Here is a 17,563-nt window from a genome sequence, read left to right as displayed (position 1 = left end):
TGAATATGTCAAAAATGTGTGTTTGTCATTTGAAGAGTATAAAGCACTATCTCATAGCATCACTGTGTTACTTTGAAGGATCCTGCTGTATCAGCTATAGTGAGCACAGTCCATGTGCCCCCAACACACACACAAAACCATTTATCTCTGGTGCTACCTTTTATCATAGATGGCCCCTCCAGAGCAGTCCAAGTCAGCTTCTCTACTGTTCTAGTTTCCATTATACACAGAGTTCAACAGACCTGTTACACAATTCTCTCTGTTTATACAACAGAGGAAATAGTTAGGAAATCATTAGCTTTCTGCTTAGTCAAGGGCAGGCCATAGAACTTATGAGGGTATTGATTGTGACTTACTGTCAATGTTTATTTACTGACATTTGCAGGTCAACTTTCCCCTCTATGAGAGAAATGAAGAACAACTATCACAGGCTCAGTTTAAGTGGATATCAATCCCGCACACTCTGTATTTAACAATGTCCAACAATGATGCTTCCTACCTGTGATGCTCTTCTGCTTGGACTGGGGTGTCACTACAGCTTTGGAAGTCCTGCATTCATCCCTGCCCAGGGTTCCATGCCTCTGCCTGGCTGACAGAGTGGCTGGTCTGGGACCGTCAGCTGGAGGTTGTGAGAGTGGTGCTCCTCTTGTTCGTCTAGGAGATGGTCGTCCTCGAAATCTGTTCTTACTCTCATCGCATGAGGCTCCTGCTGCTGTCGATTTGCTGGACTCTCCCTGCAAAGAGAGCAATTTGTCACTCAGTCACTCAGCTCTGTGGAATTGGCTCTGATGGCTCACCACAAAAAACATTTTCCCAAAGATCCCTGTCAGGTCCAAGCAAATTTTTGTGTCTCCTATTCCAAAACATGCAGCTCTTTCCTCCAAAATATTTAATGTGATTTATAGAAAGATCTGTGAGAAAAATTAATATTGATAGCAACTGAAAATAACTGATGAATTTTTGCTGAATTTTTAATTGTTCAAATTTTATGTCCATACTCACCACCAGGAAGATCTTGTTAACCACTCTAGCAGAGTTTTCAGCAGGTCTCTTTGTGGCCTCAGCTTCTACATCCCGTTTACTCTGGGAAAAGCAGTTCTGGTTTCCTGGTTTGGTTTGGCCCAGGTGGTTGTTTTGGGAAGCTTTGGGAATGGTAAAACTAGTTGAGATTCTTAAAGTTGTTCTCTTCTCCGTGGGTGGCCGAGATGAAGATGAACACTCTGATGAGTAGCGAGGCCGTGTCTTAAGGACAGGAGGCTTGTCCTGACCTATGGCTGAGCCCGACCTGACCTCAATTTTGTTCGACATGCCTCTCTTTGGAGCTGGTTTGGGATCCGTTTGGCCACTTCCATGAGGGGATTTTTCTAAGGATGAGAAGCAGAAGGTCTGGTTGCCAGCATGCTGTCCTGAGGCATCTGCTACTTGGCTTGAGGTTGCCGGCTCTGCTTCTGAGCTGGTGCTACTGCTTTGGATGGCTGAAGCATGTTTATTGGCAGCTGTGTGGTGGTCCAGTGAGGATGCTCTACTCTTGCCTTGTCTATCCACAGCAGTATGCCCACATGACTGTATCATTGTCACGCCCAAGTTGGCAGCTCCTGTATTCATTTGTCTCTGCGTATCACTGACCATTTTAGTGGTGGTAGAGACAACTGCAGTGCTACTCCTCATCTTGGCAGGACTAATCCTGATAGTTGCTACTCTATGTGCTTCAGTACGTTTGCTGGTCACATTAACTTGTGGTGGTTTGTGATGTGAAGCGGGGCCTGGCACTGCCATTTGATGCAAAGTCCTTGTAACAACTTTAGATTTTACATTACTCAAGTCTGATTTGGGAAACTTCTTAATGTCCATTTTCTTGACTTTGCTGGCTGAAGGTGGCAGTCCTGCAACCAAACCTTGTTTAGGAGTCACAGGGACCACCTGTTGTTTAACAGGATGGTGTCCTGGGCTGCTTGCATTTCCTGTGCAGGGAGACTCTGAAAAGGAAGGGAGGCTGGGTATCTTGTTCCCAATGTTTTGTACTGGAGTTGAAGTATGAATATTCTTGTCACTTTCTTGCATAGCTGACAGAGTGGACACAAAGGTCTTCCCTTGTTCTGGTGTAATTGCTCCAGGGAAATGGGCCAAAAGGTCTGCTTCAGCACTTGGGAACTGAGCCTCTTTTCCACTATCTGCAGAAGATTTTTCACAGACAAAGGTCATCAAAAGACCTCCTTCATTCTCACTTGGCAAAGCTACAGGAGAGTTGCACGTTGCCATATAATTTTCCTCACTGGGGAGCTCCAAGTTGTCTGTCTGAGTGAAAGTCACACCAAGACATGGATCACCTGCTTTTTCCTCAATGACTCTTTCTGTAGATTTTTCGCACACATCCGGCAGAGTGTTTGAAAGCAGGTTAGATTCAGCAGGCAGTGCTGGATGGCCCGCAGCTGGAGAGATTGATGACTCCTCCAGGGAAGAGACTATTAAGAGTGACTGATCTTCCAGACAAAAACTGTTGCTCCTTATTACCATTTCCCCAGAGCTCAGGGAGCAGCAGTCATTCTCAATGGATCCTCTACGGGAGGTTTCACGTGAACTCAGGTGGCTCTCCCTGCCAGCAGAGTCTGGGGATGTCAATGGTGTTTTACTTCCATCCTCTGTGTTCTTACTAAAAGTATTGTACTTCTCTGATCCTGTCTCTTGGTTGCTCATCTGACTCAAGTTTTTATTCCAGAAATTCACGCTGCCATTAACGGATGTGGCAATAAAAGTTTGGTTCATGTGTCTGCTTACACCACAGAACACATCACCCTGTGGTAAGGTGGTGTTGTAGGGAGTATCCACAGGGGAACCTTCACTGAGGCAGCACTCCAGCATGTTGATGTCAGGGGAGCTGCTGGCTTCTCTGTCACTCAGGTTGGAAATACTACTGTCGGAGTCAGGTGACGGGGACATGGATGAGTTGCTGTAATGACTCTCAGGGGAGAGGCCAAGCTTAAGGCCTCTATGGGGCAAAGGAACTGTACTCTCAACTTGGTCAGTAGACATGTTGAATGTCTTATTAGACATTTTAGCGTTCTGATGGGATTTTTGTGTGCTTCTGTAGTTCTAAATAACCTCACATTCAGTTACAAGCAACGTAATCCATCAAATTTGATGATGACCGGGCATGAATATCTGTGAAGAAGAGGAAAGGGTCAAATTTTTGTAGCCATGTTTCTACACAATCTTTGTAATTTCACAGAACATTAACAGGAACACACCAAACTGAGAAACAGGCTTATGCCCAGATGTTTTTCTTAGGCTTACAAAAAAGCTTGGGGTTGCACCTGGTAAGCCATTGCAGCCATTGACTAACAAGTAACAGTAGCTGGATACTCAAATTATTTATGACTTACTTCAAATATACAAAATTGAATAGGATCATGCTTAGGGAATAGTGTAGTTTCTGTATAAGTCTACATAAGCGATGCTATGTGTTGCAAAATGCAATTTCATTAGGTCTGTTGAATATCAGGTCAGCTAAGTATCTGTACCCTTTCTAAAGCTTTGTTTTACTTTTTCTTTTTGTATCAGGTATACTTTACATTTAAGCTGAGCAAGTAGAAAATACCATCATTACTGTCTCTGCTGAATCATGGTGTCATAAAATCTTAATATAAGGATGGACCAGTGGCCATGCTTCTTCTCTGAAATGAGGCAATGTGTGTAAGGCATGAGAAGTAAATGGCAGACTTAACTGCTTTGTTGTGTACTGTTGTGTTTACTTAAGATGGCTGGACTGCTAAGCTTGCCAATCACTACTACAACAAAAGCACCATTGTGGTAGTACCACCAGAGAGTGAGGTATCAAGTCACCATCAACCTGAAAATGTTCCAGTATGCAGACACCTGACATCCTAGTGTATTTAAGAAAATGTAACATTTGAGGTAAATTTATGCAGATTAATAAATAAATATAAACATGTTTCTATAGCAAACAACTGATCTCCAATCTGCCCTGAACAAAACACCACCATACTATATATCTTCATTGCTGCAATCAATGTTATGCATGAGACAGAGAGTATACTGGTGGAGAAAGGATGGGCAGGATCAGTAAGGTCATCACTTTCCCAGGACACACATCACAAAATGCAAAGAATTAATAATCCAAAAAGCAATATATTTACATCTGGTGAAAAACACTGAATAGTCATTGGAGAGAGGGTTCAGTTCATAATATGCAGTATGTTAACCTCATGTTTCCATTCTTGGTCTTGCCTTTGGCTTTTCTATATATACACTATATATATTTTACTGCAGAGATAGAAGCTTCTTTGGTAGCAATAACTAATCATAATCAGCAGTTGAAGGTCCTGGGTGTCAAACTAAATATTTTCTTTCCCTAGGGGCAAACATGGCTCTACTTTAAGTGTAACATAAGTTAACAGTTTAAGAGTCAAAGACACCTTTAGTCACTTGAGACCTGACAATACTAGAGCTAGCTGCAGCTAGTCTGAGGTGCACAAAACAATCATTACATAGTTTTTAGCCAAAATGTCAGCCACCTTTACTAATTTCTTCTAGCACATTGACACAATCAGAATTTCCAACAGAACCTAGGTTCTATACCACTATAATTATCAGATGTCAACACTAGTACTGGTAAGTTATATTAGAGCACCTCTGCTGTTATTAACATGGCCAGCAGTCCAAATTTGGATGAATAATGTTTGTTTAACAGGCAGAGAAACAACACACCTTGCTGTACATTACAATCTCTACAATCAAAGTCTTGGCAAACTGCTGTGCACATTGAACCCTGGCAAGAACAGTCAATTGCAGGCCACTGCAGTATCTTACATCACACATAAAATAATGATGCAGAGGAGTGATTTTACTGGGTAAAACGTGACTGGACAAGTTTTGTTATGTAAAGAACTGCACCTGAGACAAACCATGACCCCAACAATGTTTATGGGAAAATAAAACTGCAAGATTCAAGCTACAAGAGACTGGGCCAACAAATACAAAGAAAAAATTAATTTTAAACATGTCTATAACACTTACCTTTCACTGAAAAAAAGTGATGAACTATATTACGGACTAACTTAATATGTCCACTCTTGTTGTCTCCATTCAGTAATGGCCGTGAGGAAGAAAATACCTCCACAGTCAGCACTGTTGCCTAGTGTATCACGTCAGAGATCACTCCGTTTTTGCAGGTTCACCCGGCTCATTTTACTCTCTCAGAGACAATCTCATTACTGCTTTCCTTCCAAAGCCCTAAATCCAGCCAACTGAGTAGGCAGTGTTGTGCGAGTCTGCTTCAGCCAGACACCAACAGCCCCCGTCCCACCACTCCTTCCTCCTCGTGTTCAGAGTCAATCGTGCATCAGTAACATCACAGCCTGAGTGTGCCCCCGGTGTAGGCATTAGACTCTGTTTTTTCCTCTCCTCGCTGAGGTAACATGACCATGTCCAGTAGGCCTATTGCAGCAGTGGATCAGCACTCTATCCTATGAGTCCTCATGTCACACACCAACAGTGACTTTGCTGCACACTGCTCCCCACTGCAGGCATGTCAACACCCAGCCATGGACTGTGCTCAGTATAGAGTTCCACTCCCAAGTTTACAGTGGGAGCAAGCAAGGAAGAAAGCAACATGTTACCTTATCCATGCCGAGCCCAGTGCAGGGGGAGTGGCCATGGCCTACCAGGCTGAGTTGGCATTCACTGTTGCTAAGCAGCCAAAGTCCCCCTTTTATGAGGGAATGGATCAGGCGGCTTTTTAGTAAGGGATAAGTGAAAAGGGAACAGAATGACGAGAGGCCTAGGTGCAGGACAACATTGCACTATGACAGTTTTACACTGTAGAAACCAACCACAACTTGTATAGAAACTCACTTATTCCTGGGTGGCAACACATGCAACACTGCAATGTTGGTGTAGCTGATAAGTTCTCTGATGTTCCTTCACTGACATCACTCTCTGATGACATGGCCTCATGTTGTACACACACAACTCGACACTTGATCCTGACACTACAGCAGTGGTGTGACACTACAATCTAAGACCCCTAAGACCCATGCTATTTCTGCTTAATCTATACAAGGGTCCTGACCCTGGAAACTACAGTCTAATCTTGACTAGAGACAAGATGTAAATCATGGTACTAAGAGAGTTCTAAAAATAAGTGTTATATCCTGTAAAATCAGGAATTTAGTGGCTAGTTAATAAGTAATCTAAGCATTGCAACATCTTGTTTAGTGCAAAGTGCAGATGTTTAACAAGAATACAGAAGTGATGTCAATTTTCAGCAGAATTCAGAAAACCAGCTGTTTTCTAAACTTTTAAACTCTCCTGGCCAAGATGCAGGCTGTGAATTGGACCCTGCAGTTTGAGAGTCAGAACCATTCTGCCTTGTCAAACAATGAAATGGGATTATTTTGAAACTGGTTCAGATGAACCGTAAACAAATTATGCAACTTTTTGATACAGGGTCTCACAAGGTACCTCTGTTTTCCTTTATGGAATTCCAATGCAAGTTACAACCTTCAAATAGAATTATACACTTAAAAGTCAGACTGAGAGCATTAGAACAGTGCAACAGAACTATTTCTGAAGGCCCTCGGGCACCATGCAGCCTTGAATGGCCTTTCCTTGCCTTTGCATGGGTGACTGGACATATAGTATCACACAGTGAGCAGTTATGAGCAGCAGGGACAAAAGCCCAAGCACAGAGTGACCCAACACTGCAGCAGGGCAGCAGGTCAAACTGGGGGATTCCAGCCAGCATACCACAGGACAAGGCTGTCCTCTGTAAAGCACAGGGGCACAAAACCACACCAATGAGCCCGGTCACAAGAATGGCACAGCCGTGTCTTTCAACAGTCAGAATATTAGTCAGTCTGGTCTAAGCAAGAAGAACTGGAAAAGGCTATAGTTGTGGCCCTGTGCCATCTAGCGAAAAACAAAGGTATGTCAGATGTGTGATTAGTTATTTATCCTTTACAGTGATGCATGCACTCAACAAACATACTGAGCCCTGTCCTTGAGGTGATAGATAATCCCAGTGGGAGGCCTCTTCCAGTCCAGTTAGGTCTATAATTAGACATGGAGTAAACATAGGATACAGCTACAAATAGCAAAGAAAATACTTTAACATCCATAAATGGTTTAAAACACAGTAGACTACACAACAACTCTGGGACACTTTAAACGATTAGGGAATAAGAGAGTACGATATTAAAATATCCAGGTATTAGCTAAAGTTAGCGGTTAGTTTTTAACATAGTTAGAAACACAGCGGACTAACACTAACTACATATGAATTTCAACGGTTGAAAAACAAAAATGGAGAGCAGCAAACAGCAGTTGACCAAAAAAAGCAATTAAATTAGCTTATGTTAGCTATCAAGCAAACAATAACAAAGCTAACGTTAATTTGTGTTGACAGGAGGTCTAACCTTTTGGTACCTCAAGTATACAACTTAAGTAGGAAAGTAATGTGGGAGAAAAATATGATAAACGGCCTTACCACCTGTCCAGCAACTATTTGTCCGACGTACATTACGGTATTAAATTCGTAAACCGTAGTTTGCTAGTAAAAACTCAACACTTAACCTGTCTAAGGAGCGAGCAGCACAGACGGGAGCGCGCCGCTGTCACGGTCCTAATGAACAATTAGTTTCACCTGGTTGATTCATTTTTCGGGGGAATCCTCAACAAACCAATTTCACTGTCATGTGCCATTCACTGGACATACTCACATTTTCCCGCACAAGTGAATAACAAATGTTTGCTTGAACTTTGACACGGCGTGATGAGTTGGCGTCTACTTACAACAGCCAGCTAATCATAACTGAAATCATTTCAATCAATTAATGAAAGACTAACCGCATTCATCGGTCAGTTCAGCTCTTCTCTTAGCAGGGGAAATGAAAGCCAAATATTTCGTTTTCCAGCTGCAGAGATCAACCACTTGATACCATCAGTTTATTATTTCAAATCTGAATGTACAATAATTAAATAATTACATGGTTATAAACCATATGATACCAGGAAGCAAATGTATGTACAATGTAAAAAGTGCATTGTGTTAACAGAAAGAACATATGGGCACAATGAATATCCTAGCAAAGGTAAAGGGCAAACTAAGCCTCCTATCAAGTCCACGGGTGGGAAAGAGAAAGTGATTTTCTCAAAAATTAGGCTCGACTTAAAAGATCCATTGTGACTTTTGGATTAGTAATATCAACCAAATATACAATATTTATTTGTATGATCACATCTCATATTTTACAACAACCATTTTAGAAGATGCTACTGTGCTTGGTGATAAAACGTAATGTAAATCGGAAAATCTGTATACTGCATCAGTTTTGTCAAAAATTAGTTTTCAGTTATATAAAGGACCAGACTCTAGATGGATCTGCAATATACTCTAAATGCCTGCAGGTCCAATATTTCTCTTTTGACATAAAAGGAAAAGCAGGAAAATAACAAAGTAATCTTTTGCTATCTGTGTGGTTCATTCTGGTATCAGTCTGAATGGATTAATTACATAGATAGGTGCAGGACAGTATCACAGACTGATACATCAGGCCACTAAGTGCATGAGACAGGATGAATGTACCAGACTAGAATAAGACAAGATTATTGTTCCACATCAGTTTTAGGCCACATGGCTGCTGTCCATTAGTGTGGGTATGAGGTGGGACTCCCTGTCCAGAAGGCAAGTCAATGTGCACACTATCACAGAGGGGGCGAGGAAGGAGGCAGGAGGAGGAGCAGCACGTGCCTTCTAGGGATGATGAAGCTAGAGAAGTAAAGCAAGGAAAGCTGTGTTTCCTTTTGTGTCCATTGGCAGGCATAGTTGAACAGGCGCTTCTCCTCCTCATCCTTTTTTCCTTTATCTCCCTCTCTTTTATCCATAGTTTCCCCTTATTTGACACACGTGGGCCATTTGAGGCCTCCACAGGCAGCAGAGACAATAATGTAAAGGACCACCTGAAAAGAGCACAGAGACAAAGTTCACTTCCTGTACACGTGTCTGATTAATCATATAGTGAGCAAGACAGGGGAAATTTCTGCAGTCAATGTCAAACAGTGCTGACAAGCCCTCTTAGGAAAGATCAATGCATTCAATGTGTTTTCAGTAAATTAATAATGTAAGGTAAAGTTTTACAGGAGCCTGATGTTCATAGCTGAAAATGTAAGCAGTAGTAACTAAGGAATATAGCTATTCTTTTATGTTAAAGATAAAAAAATAATGCATTGTTTGAACCTAAGGGCATTTTCTCAGCATTGACAGAACTAAACTAATCCACCATCCTTGAATATAACATTTACACTGTATCCAGCTAATAACAATCTCACCAAATATCACTAGTATCTGTCTGTACTCACCAGGCACACCAGCACAATGACAACAGTCAGCTTGAGGTTCTTCATACACATGGCTCGTGCAAGGTTACGACTAGTGGTCTTAAATGTGACCGACTGGAGGAGGGGGGAGAGAAAATAACATCAGTGCCAAATATAATGCATCAAACAGGACAAAACAACTGGCATTTAAACTCACAGAATCAACCAGATTTTCTGTCTTGTCAATCAGCAATTCCAGCTTCTCTCCTCTCTGAGCTACCAAGTCTGTAAAAAGACACAAGAGAGCCAAAGTTGTCTTGGGATACACAAAAGTTCCAGTGTAATGAGATTTATATCAAATAGTGGTTTAAATTGGACTGACATTTGAGACAGAATGTTAAAATATCATATAATTATTTGGCCAGAACATTTGCTTTGGGCATTATGGCCAATAAATACCAGTGCTTCACTGGCACTGGATACTGAAGAGGTCACTGATGCTAACACAACACACTGCATTTAAGAGTGAAAATATGCACGGTCACACAGAAAGCTGTTTCTGATTCAATCAAATTATCACATTGGACATTAGTATAGCTCCATATCAATAACGACCATGTACTAGTCATCCCTGTATGAGGAGACTCGTGAGAAGCTGACCTATGTTGCGGACCATAATGCCCTTCAGGTCATCCACTTGCAACTGACTCTCAGTGACACGATCTGATCCGCGTGGGTCTGAGTGGTGTTTCTACAAATAGAGATAAAAACAGAGAAGGGTAGGGGAAAAGAGGGAAATGACAAGGACATGTAAGTGTATTTTGTGATTACTAAATCTGTATATGTGTTGTGTTTTTTTATAGACTACAGAAGTAGAAAGCAGTCACAAGAGCCTTCACAACAAAATGTTGCTCAATATGCTCAGGCTCTTGTCATACTCACCATCTGAGCTGCCAGTGTTGAGGAGAACTCACTGTTCATGGCGTAGGGCAGGGCTGTTTGCGCACGTGACCCATATGTTGTTTGGAAACGCTTCTTGACTTCACTAAGGAAACTGAATGCACGTGACCTCTCAAAGTCCTTTGGCACACAAGGATTAAACATATATAAATTATAAATAGACATTCATTTAAAGATCTAGTGAAATGAAAAATGGCTTTTGTCTATGTTGTAACAATGTGTCAGTGAGTGTACTGTTGTGGTTTCCTGTTCTTATGGGCCAGTTTTATGTGTATAAAAAATAAAAAATGACCAAACCCTTCCATCATATAACCTGCAGGTCCTGGCAGCCCTAACTTGCAGTAAAATTATATATTTGTCCATTTCTGGTGGCTGGGGGCTTACATTTACTTCTAAGGTCTTGTTTATATGAAGAGTTACAAAATTTTAATTAAGTGCCTTTCTTGATTAAATCTTGCTCCATTCTGCATAATAAAACCATTTAAAGGGATCTTGAGTACGTGGCCTATTTTTCAACCACAAAAGACATGAAAATATTATACTTACATCATCAGTGATGCACAGATATATGATTCTGTCATGACAGATGTAATGAAAGAGATAGCTATGAAAGAAAAACGAGAAATTTGTCAGTTCTACATATATACAGTGGAAAACACACAGCTGAATTTTAAATTGTTTTTAATGCACTGCAAAATGTGTTGGTAAACATTAACTGAAGTAAACAGTAGTAAATAGGCTGTAAAACTAAGTGCCAATGGTATTCTTCCTTACTCTCGTCACTGCCAAGACATTTGAATGAAGACGCATTATGGTGGCATTTGATATCACTTTATTGTTTTAGATAGTGATTTCCTGTGGTTCAACATCCATAAGCTCTCATATCTGATTTTTTTGTGACTGGTTACCTGCAATGTGTTCATATTCACTTGATAACCACATTACACTCCACTTTCTGTAGTCATCTGATTTCAGAAACTTTAATGTAAATTCACACATGTCCTTTTCCAGATAATTGTTACAGACAACATAGTAAGATTTCTGCAGGTGAAACATAATTATTTGGCCAGATAAACCATGACCTGGATTTTGGAAATGTTTCAAATGGGTCCAAATGTGCATTAAGTTAATATAACAGTGTTGTAGGAGTGCATTACATCAACACCTTGTGGAAATAATCTCCGAATCACACAGTGTAGACTGTTTTCTGGCACTAGTACAAATCTGTAAGATTTATTTTTTTTCCAAACTGAAAAAGATGAACTGTAGTCACAGCTTGACAGTTGTGTGATGTAGGTGTGTAGATGTGCATGGAAGTGTGCAAGTATGTGTTAGTCCTACCTGCCGTGGCTGTAAGTCAACTTGTTATTCTCTGAGGGGATTTTGGCTAAGATCTGTTCAGTCACTTCCAGGAAGTTCCCGCCACACCATGCATGTTTGGCCAGGATGGTGGTTCCTCGAGCCACCACAGCAAAAAGGATTGCCATGGCAACAGCTGGGATTTCACCTCTAATACCAGCTGGCAACACAAGAGCAACAAGAGTGAGATGTTACTGGTGGGGCCAGAGGCCAGAAGGATGGGCTGAGGAAAGAGAGGATTGATGAACAAAAACTGATTCTGGTGAAACATTTGATGTTGATGTTACAGATAAGAGAGAGATGAAGGAGCTGAAGTTGTGTGAGTAAATGTGTGTAACTAAGAGAAAGCCAAGTACTAGTAGGCCCTGAACCAATTCTACTTATATGGTCCTAGCTGTCACGAGAAAAGGAAAGCAAGATTAAGGTGGCTGGCAAACAACAAGCTAGCAAGCTAATAATGTTGTTCACCAATGTACATAACGGCGTTAGGTTGGCTGTTTAACATAGTAACAATTAACGTTTATAGCTACGGAGCTAACGCTATTAACAGTAATGTATAATAATAAATCCAATACCTTGATATGTCAGCACTGATCAAAGTAGCTCATTTAGCGCAAATTCCAACATCTGAAGACGTTTCTGCTGCTAGCAAGCTAGCTAATCCCTTCCGAGTGACTTCGGCTTTGCAAATCACCCAGACCTCCAGACCGGAAACCAATTCACTCTCCTATTGGGTAATGTAGTTCTTACCACATCCCTTGCCCTTCGCAGTCAATTGTATCGTTTCGCCTTTCGAAATACACTTTTCAACTTCCTCTTATGTAGACTTGTCGTCACATGTTTTCATACTTACGTTACGTCATGGCGGTAGTCTGTATGAATCATGTTTATTAAGCCCTCGCTAAGGTCTGACAGGCGACTAGCGTGATGTCCATGGATGACTCAGTTATATTTCACAGTACAGAAATAGATTCTTAATAAGATTAAGATAATACCTTATATCAATACCATATACATTACATTTATAAGCCCACTGAAAGCAGCATGACATAAGAGCCAGCCAACAACTGGAGCTAGTAAAAATATATTTTTTTTAAAGGGAAACCGTTTATGAATTATTATATTTGGTATCTCTTAACTTTATTCAATCCCCTAGCATAGCAATCGTGATCAATATATTGCTTAATATATTGGTTAATGTTTTCATGTTGTTTACATGAAACAATTTACATAAAGTTAACTGCTGCTTCACCTTCATGTTGCTCACACCTCCATTGGCATAAGCTTATCTCCATCTGTCACTGTCAAAAAGTTGTCAAGTTGTTGTCAAACTCAGCTCAAACATATATATATATATATATATATATATATATATATATATATATATATATATATTAACTTCAGAAAAGTGGCCCAGGTTGTATATCTAAACTTTTAAAAGTCTGGCCTAGTGACTGCCACAAGTGGATCACTTGACAATTTTATTGTACCTCTCTCTTATCCTTCTGAATATTTTATTCATGTATACTGCCATAATAACACCTCCTGTTACATATTTTGTACAAATATAGACAAAAAAAAACACCTTTTATGGGGCAAGGTTAAATCCCCATAGCGCAAAGATAAGTCCCCGTTGCGCTTCCTCTTGCCTGTCAGACAGCGGAGAGGACCAAAAGCCCACGACGTTTGTATTGACGGACCAAGTCGGCATGTTGAAGCATGGCTGGAGAAGGCGAAAAGAAACCAGTACTGGAGATAGTAAGACGCGAAAATGCTTTGTTTTTTTTTTATATTGTATACAGCTAATATTTCCTTACAGTTGTTTAACACTGCTCAGAAAAAATCAACTAAAGAAGCTTATGGTAGCATTTCGACCACATTCAAACTCCACACGTGGGTAGCCACAGTGGCTAGCTATGAGAAAACAGCTGAAACACCTGAAACCCAAACTACGTTCAAAGCTGTTCTCTGTTCTCTTTAATGCAGCATTATCTGTGGACTATGATGTGTGCTGTTATGTGGGGTTAACGTCAGCTGTAAGGTGAACCACTGTACTCAATATCGGTTTCCTCTTCAGTCCGTAGTTGGCTTAGAGCTTCTCCAGTGGGGGGCAGCCTTTAAACAGACCCAAATGTTCCTTCAGTCTCTTAGCATGATGTTCACTATGTTCAACTGACGATTGTCAATAAGTATCTGTGAGCTCAAAAGTGTTGAATTCGCTGGCAATGCATACTAGTTCCCTCTCAGTGTGACCTATTTTTCCCACTCACTTATCTCCAGGGACTGAGCTGGATAATGTTTTTAATGTTCTAATAAACATTTCTTGTGTTTTAGGTCCAAGCTGATGGGGCAGATGAGGGCTGTGTGACATTTGTGCTGCATGATGAGGACCATACACTGGGAAACTCCCTCAGATATATGATCATGAAACAGTTGAGTGTTTTTTTTTTCCAACTGTTGCTTTAAACCAACATGTCATGGTCATAGGGTTTGAACTATTTTTCTATTTGTATTCTTAAAAAAAACCCTCTATCGCATGTACAAAGAATATGACTGATGCTTAATTTGTGCCATTTGTGTTGCGATTGCAGCTGGAGAGGACTGTTTTTTTCCCCCCTGACAATTCACTGAGGTCATTGTGACAATTTGTGATGATCATATTAACAAGGGACTCTTGTGGTTGCTCTTTGTTACCTGTTTTTGTTCCGTCAGTTGATGAGTTGATAGTTGACAACCTGTAATCACACCTCCACCCATTTTAAGGCAAACAGTGATGATAGTGATGTCAATCTCACTTTCACTTTCCTGTTTTCCATCAGTGTGGATGTTGACTTCTGTGGCTACACTATCACCCATCCATCTGAGAGCAAGATCAACTTTCGCATTCAAACACGAGGTGAGAGAAACCCTGTAAACTACCACCACATCATCTAATTTTTCTTCCTCTAACAACCAAGGTTTGTTTATGTGTGCATACACTACCAGTCAAAAGTCTTAGTCTTGTTTTTTCTCTCATTGGACAGTTTACTGCTGACCTTTGCACCATTTAAGGTTATTCATCGGACTTGAACTGCTGTAAATTTCAATAAAAACTGGAAAATGGGTATGTTGGAAAACTTTTAATTGGTAGTGTACACGTGTAGGAGGCTTCGGGTTAAGCATTTTCAGGCGCTCTTGTTAAGATGTAAACATGTTGACTGGAGTCTTGTGCATTCACTTTGTCCACTCAGCCCAAGAAGAAAAGCCACTGACGGACTTTCAGTAACACACATGCACATACACAGCCTCTTGTTCTTGTCCACAGGGAACTATAATCTTTTCTCTTGTTATAAAAAATCTAATGTCAGCCGCTTTGCACAAAGTGCCAAAGGATAGCAGCAGCCCCATCACATGAAATGACTCTGCAAGACAGAGAAAACAACTTTGTTTTTGTTGTTGAACTAAGTCTCAGGATGCCTGGAGGATCTTTCCTCAAAGCTTCATCACAGCAAGACACGATTACCTTTCAGGCACTAGGAAAAACCCTGGTTCCTCTGTGCTTTCAGATACTCAGCAGTATTTATAGATATATCTGTTATTGTTGTTCCCCACCATGACCACACTGAAAATTGGTGGGTGAAAGTTCTCCACATCAATTGGGAGAAGATGGCTAGGGCTGCAGCTGACAATCCTTTTCATTCATTTTCATTTGGTTTTAGTATCACATTTTTTGATTAATCAATTAGATGACCATAACAAGGTACTCAAGCACCATCGCTTGTTTGATTTAATTTAACATCCAAAAAAAGCTAAGTATTCTATTTATAATGATAAGAACCTGAAAAAACAAGTAACTCTTTTTGGGGCTTATTCATTCTCCATCTCCTGTTGACCTGCTGAGTCACTGGCAGTGATAAGCTGTAGCATTTGCTAAATTAACAAAATATTTGGACTTATAACATACAAATCATTGTATTCTTCTTTTTCATATTGAATAAAAAACACAAAAAAGTTTGTGAACCCCTCGGCTATTTACATTAACAAAAGTCAATCAAAGGTATCAAACCTGGAGTCCGATCAGTGAAACAAATTTGGAGGTGTGGGTGAGGGCTGCTTTCACTTATATAAAAAAAAAAAAAACAAAACACTGGAATATTTGGAGTTTTCTGTTTACAAGAAACATCTGTTGATGTGGACCATGCCTCGCACAAGAGAGGTCTCAGAAGACCAAAGATTAAGACTTTTTGATTTACATAAAGCTGCAAAGAGTTTAGATACTTACCAGTCACAGTCAGTCAAACTGTCTACAAATGGAGACTTAATATAACTTAATATTGTGGCCGCTCTCCCTACACGTGTGCGCCCAGCTGAGATAACTCCAAAGGCACAATGCAGAATGATCAGTAAGAGATAAACAAAAAAAAAAAACCCAGAGTAAAACAAGTACTTACTGGAGCTGGTTAACATCTGTGTTCATGAGCCTCACATATGCAAATCATGGTTCATGGACACCATGCTTCATGTTGCTGCTCTCCAAAAGAAAAAAAAAAACTCATCACTGTGCACCTTATGTGCCGGAGAGCACCTTGACTCTCCAATGCTACAAGAAAAATATTTTCTGAACTGATGAAACTAAGGTTTAAATGTTTGGGAAGTACATGCTGCATGTGAAAAACGACCTCGGTTGTTTTTTATACATTTTACCACCACGATAGTAATATTTCTTCAGAGGTACCTGCTGTCTGTTTCAGGGGGAGTTGCAGCCACAGAGCCTCTACGGAGGGGTCTGAATGAGCTCAGTGATGTTTGTCAACATGTTCTCAACACCTTTCAGGTAAGCCTGCGTGCCCATTTCGAACACTCATCAGTCAGTCAGTCAGCACATGACCACATAAGTTATTTCAGATGCATAAATGTATGTCGATGTGAGGATTATTTTCATATAAGTGGCTTCAGGTGGAACATAATGCGACCCGGCTTTGGGCCATTTTACGGATAATGCAAAAACTCAAATTTTGTGTCGACTTACAAGCAAAACTGGTTTGCAGCTGATGCTTAGCAGTATGGTAGGCTTTTGTTATCGTCCTGTGTCAGCTGTCAGCGGCCTCTGCCTTGTTGATGGGCCCTCGTTTAACCCAGGGCTCTAACCTCTCTACAGCTGAAGACGAGCAGGAAGAGAACCATAATTTCCACATATGGAATGAATTTATTTCCATGAGTGATATAGGAAGAAACCCTGAGTTATATGGTTGCCTCTTGTATAAAAGTCCCATAGTGAAAGGTGACTCAGTTGGCATCTATTTAATGTGACACTCTCCAGGCTGTTTCGGCTCCAGCTCTGACTCCATGTTCTTTTATTCTGTTCCAGGCCAGAGTTAATGAGTTCAAAGAGAGGCAGGAGCAGCCCATGGAATGATGAGCATCATGTATATGGGACTGTGGAGCTGTCGGACTAAGTTCCTCCAAACTGTAAAAATTAGTTTCCATGATATGTCCTTTTTGTACATGTCTACGAGCTAGAGAGCGGTATGGCAACTTCTCCTACCCCTCACACTAGTTGGATCATGTCACATTCAAACATCTGTATAGTTTTCTTTTTGTATTGTGTTCAAATTCAGTTATTGTGTATGATAAATGTGTGTTCTTGAGTTCATCTTTACTGAATTATTGTAATCACTTGGTCAAAGACTTTCATTTTTCTTTTTTTTTTTTGGGGGGGGGGGGGGGGGATTTCATGGAAAGATTTTTGAACAGCAATCACCCAGCCATTTTACTTGTGCTGTAATACTTATTTTCATATTACTCATGTAGCACTGTTTGAAGGATGTCCAAACCTAAAACGATGAGTCTCTCAAACACCAGATTGTTTTCATCTGTCCTTTGAAGCCGTGTTTGACGAAGAAGTGGAAGCTAGAATGTCCTGATTAACAGA

The 17,563-nt window shown here is 40.6% G+C and overlaps 2 protein-coding genes across 3 annotated transcripts; one reads left to right on the top strand and one right to left on the bottom strand.

Moving 5' to 3' along the window:
* Positions 1-8,477: 8,477 nt before the first annotated feature.
* On the bottom strand, positions 8,478-12,356 carry vamp7 (vesicle associated membrane protein 7). 2 transcript variants are annotated; one of them, XM_022751887.1, is made up of 8 exons: positions 12,228-12,356; positions 11,635-11,875; positions 10,840-10,897; positions 10,276-10,413; positions 9,994-10,084; positions 9,551-9,618; positions 9,376-9,468; positions 8,478-8,976 (listed from the first exon to the last, which is right to left on the bottom strand). In XM_022751887.1, the coding sequence occupies exons 2-8, from the start codon at positions 11,778-11,780 to the stop codon at positions 8,911-8,913; spliced, it is 660 nt and encodes a 219-aa protein (XP_022607608.1). In that variant the 5' UTR covers positions 11,781-11,875; positions 12,228-12,356; the 3' UTR covers positions 8,478-8,910. The 2 variants fall into 2 exon arrangements, with proteins under 2 accessions (XP_022607608.1, XP_022607607.1); XM_022751886.1 differs by having other exon boundaries at positions 11,635-11,812.
* Positions 12,357-13,324: 968 nt separating this feature from the next.
* Positions 13,325-17,284, top strand: LOC111226683 (DNA-directed RNA polymerases I and III subunit RPAC2-like). Its single transcript, XM_022751959.1, has 5 exons — positions 13,325-13,410; positions 13,987-14,084; positions 14,472-14,548; positions 16,383-16,465; positions 17,000-17,284. The coding sequence occupies exons 1-5, from the start codon at positions 13,372-13,374 to the stop codon at positions 17,045-17,047; spliced, it is 345 nt and encodes a 114-aa protein (XP_022607680.1). The 5' UTR covers positions 13,325-13,371; the 3' UTR covers positions 17,048-17,284.
* The last annotated feature ends 279 nt before the right edge of the window (positions 17,285-17,563 follow it).

Source organism: Seriola dumerili, unplaced genomic scaffold (genome assembly GCF_002260705.1).
Source record: "Seriola dumerili isolate Sdu_G_001 unplaced genomic scaffold, Sdu_1.0 BDQW01000161.1, whole genome shotgun sequence".
Taxonomy (NCBI): domain Eukaryota; kingdom Metazoa; phylum Chordata; class Actinopteri; order Carangiformes; family Carangidae; genus Seriola; species Seriola dumerili.
The sequence above is the reverse complement of the archived record's forward strand: the minus strand, read 5'-3'. Positions and strand labels throughout refer to the sequence as shown.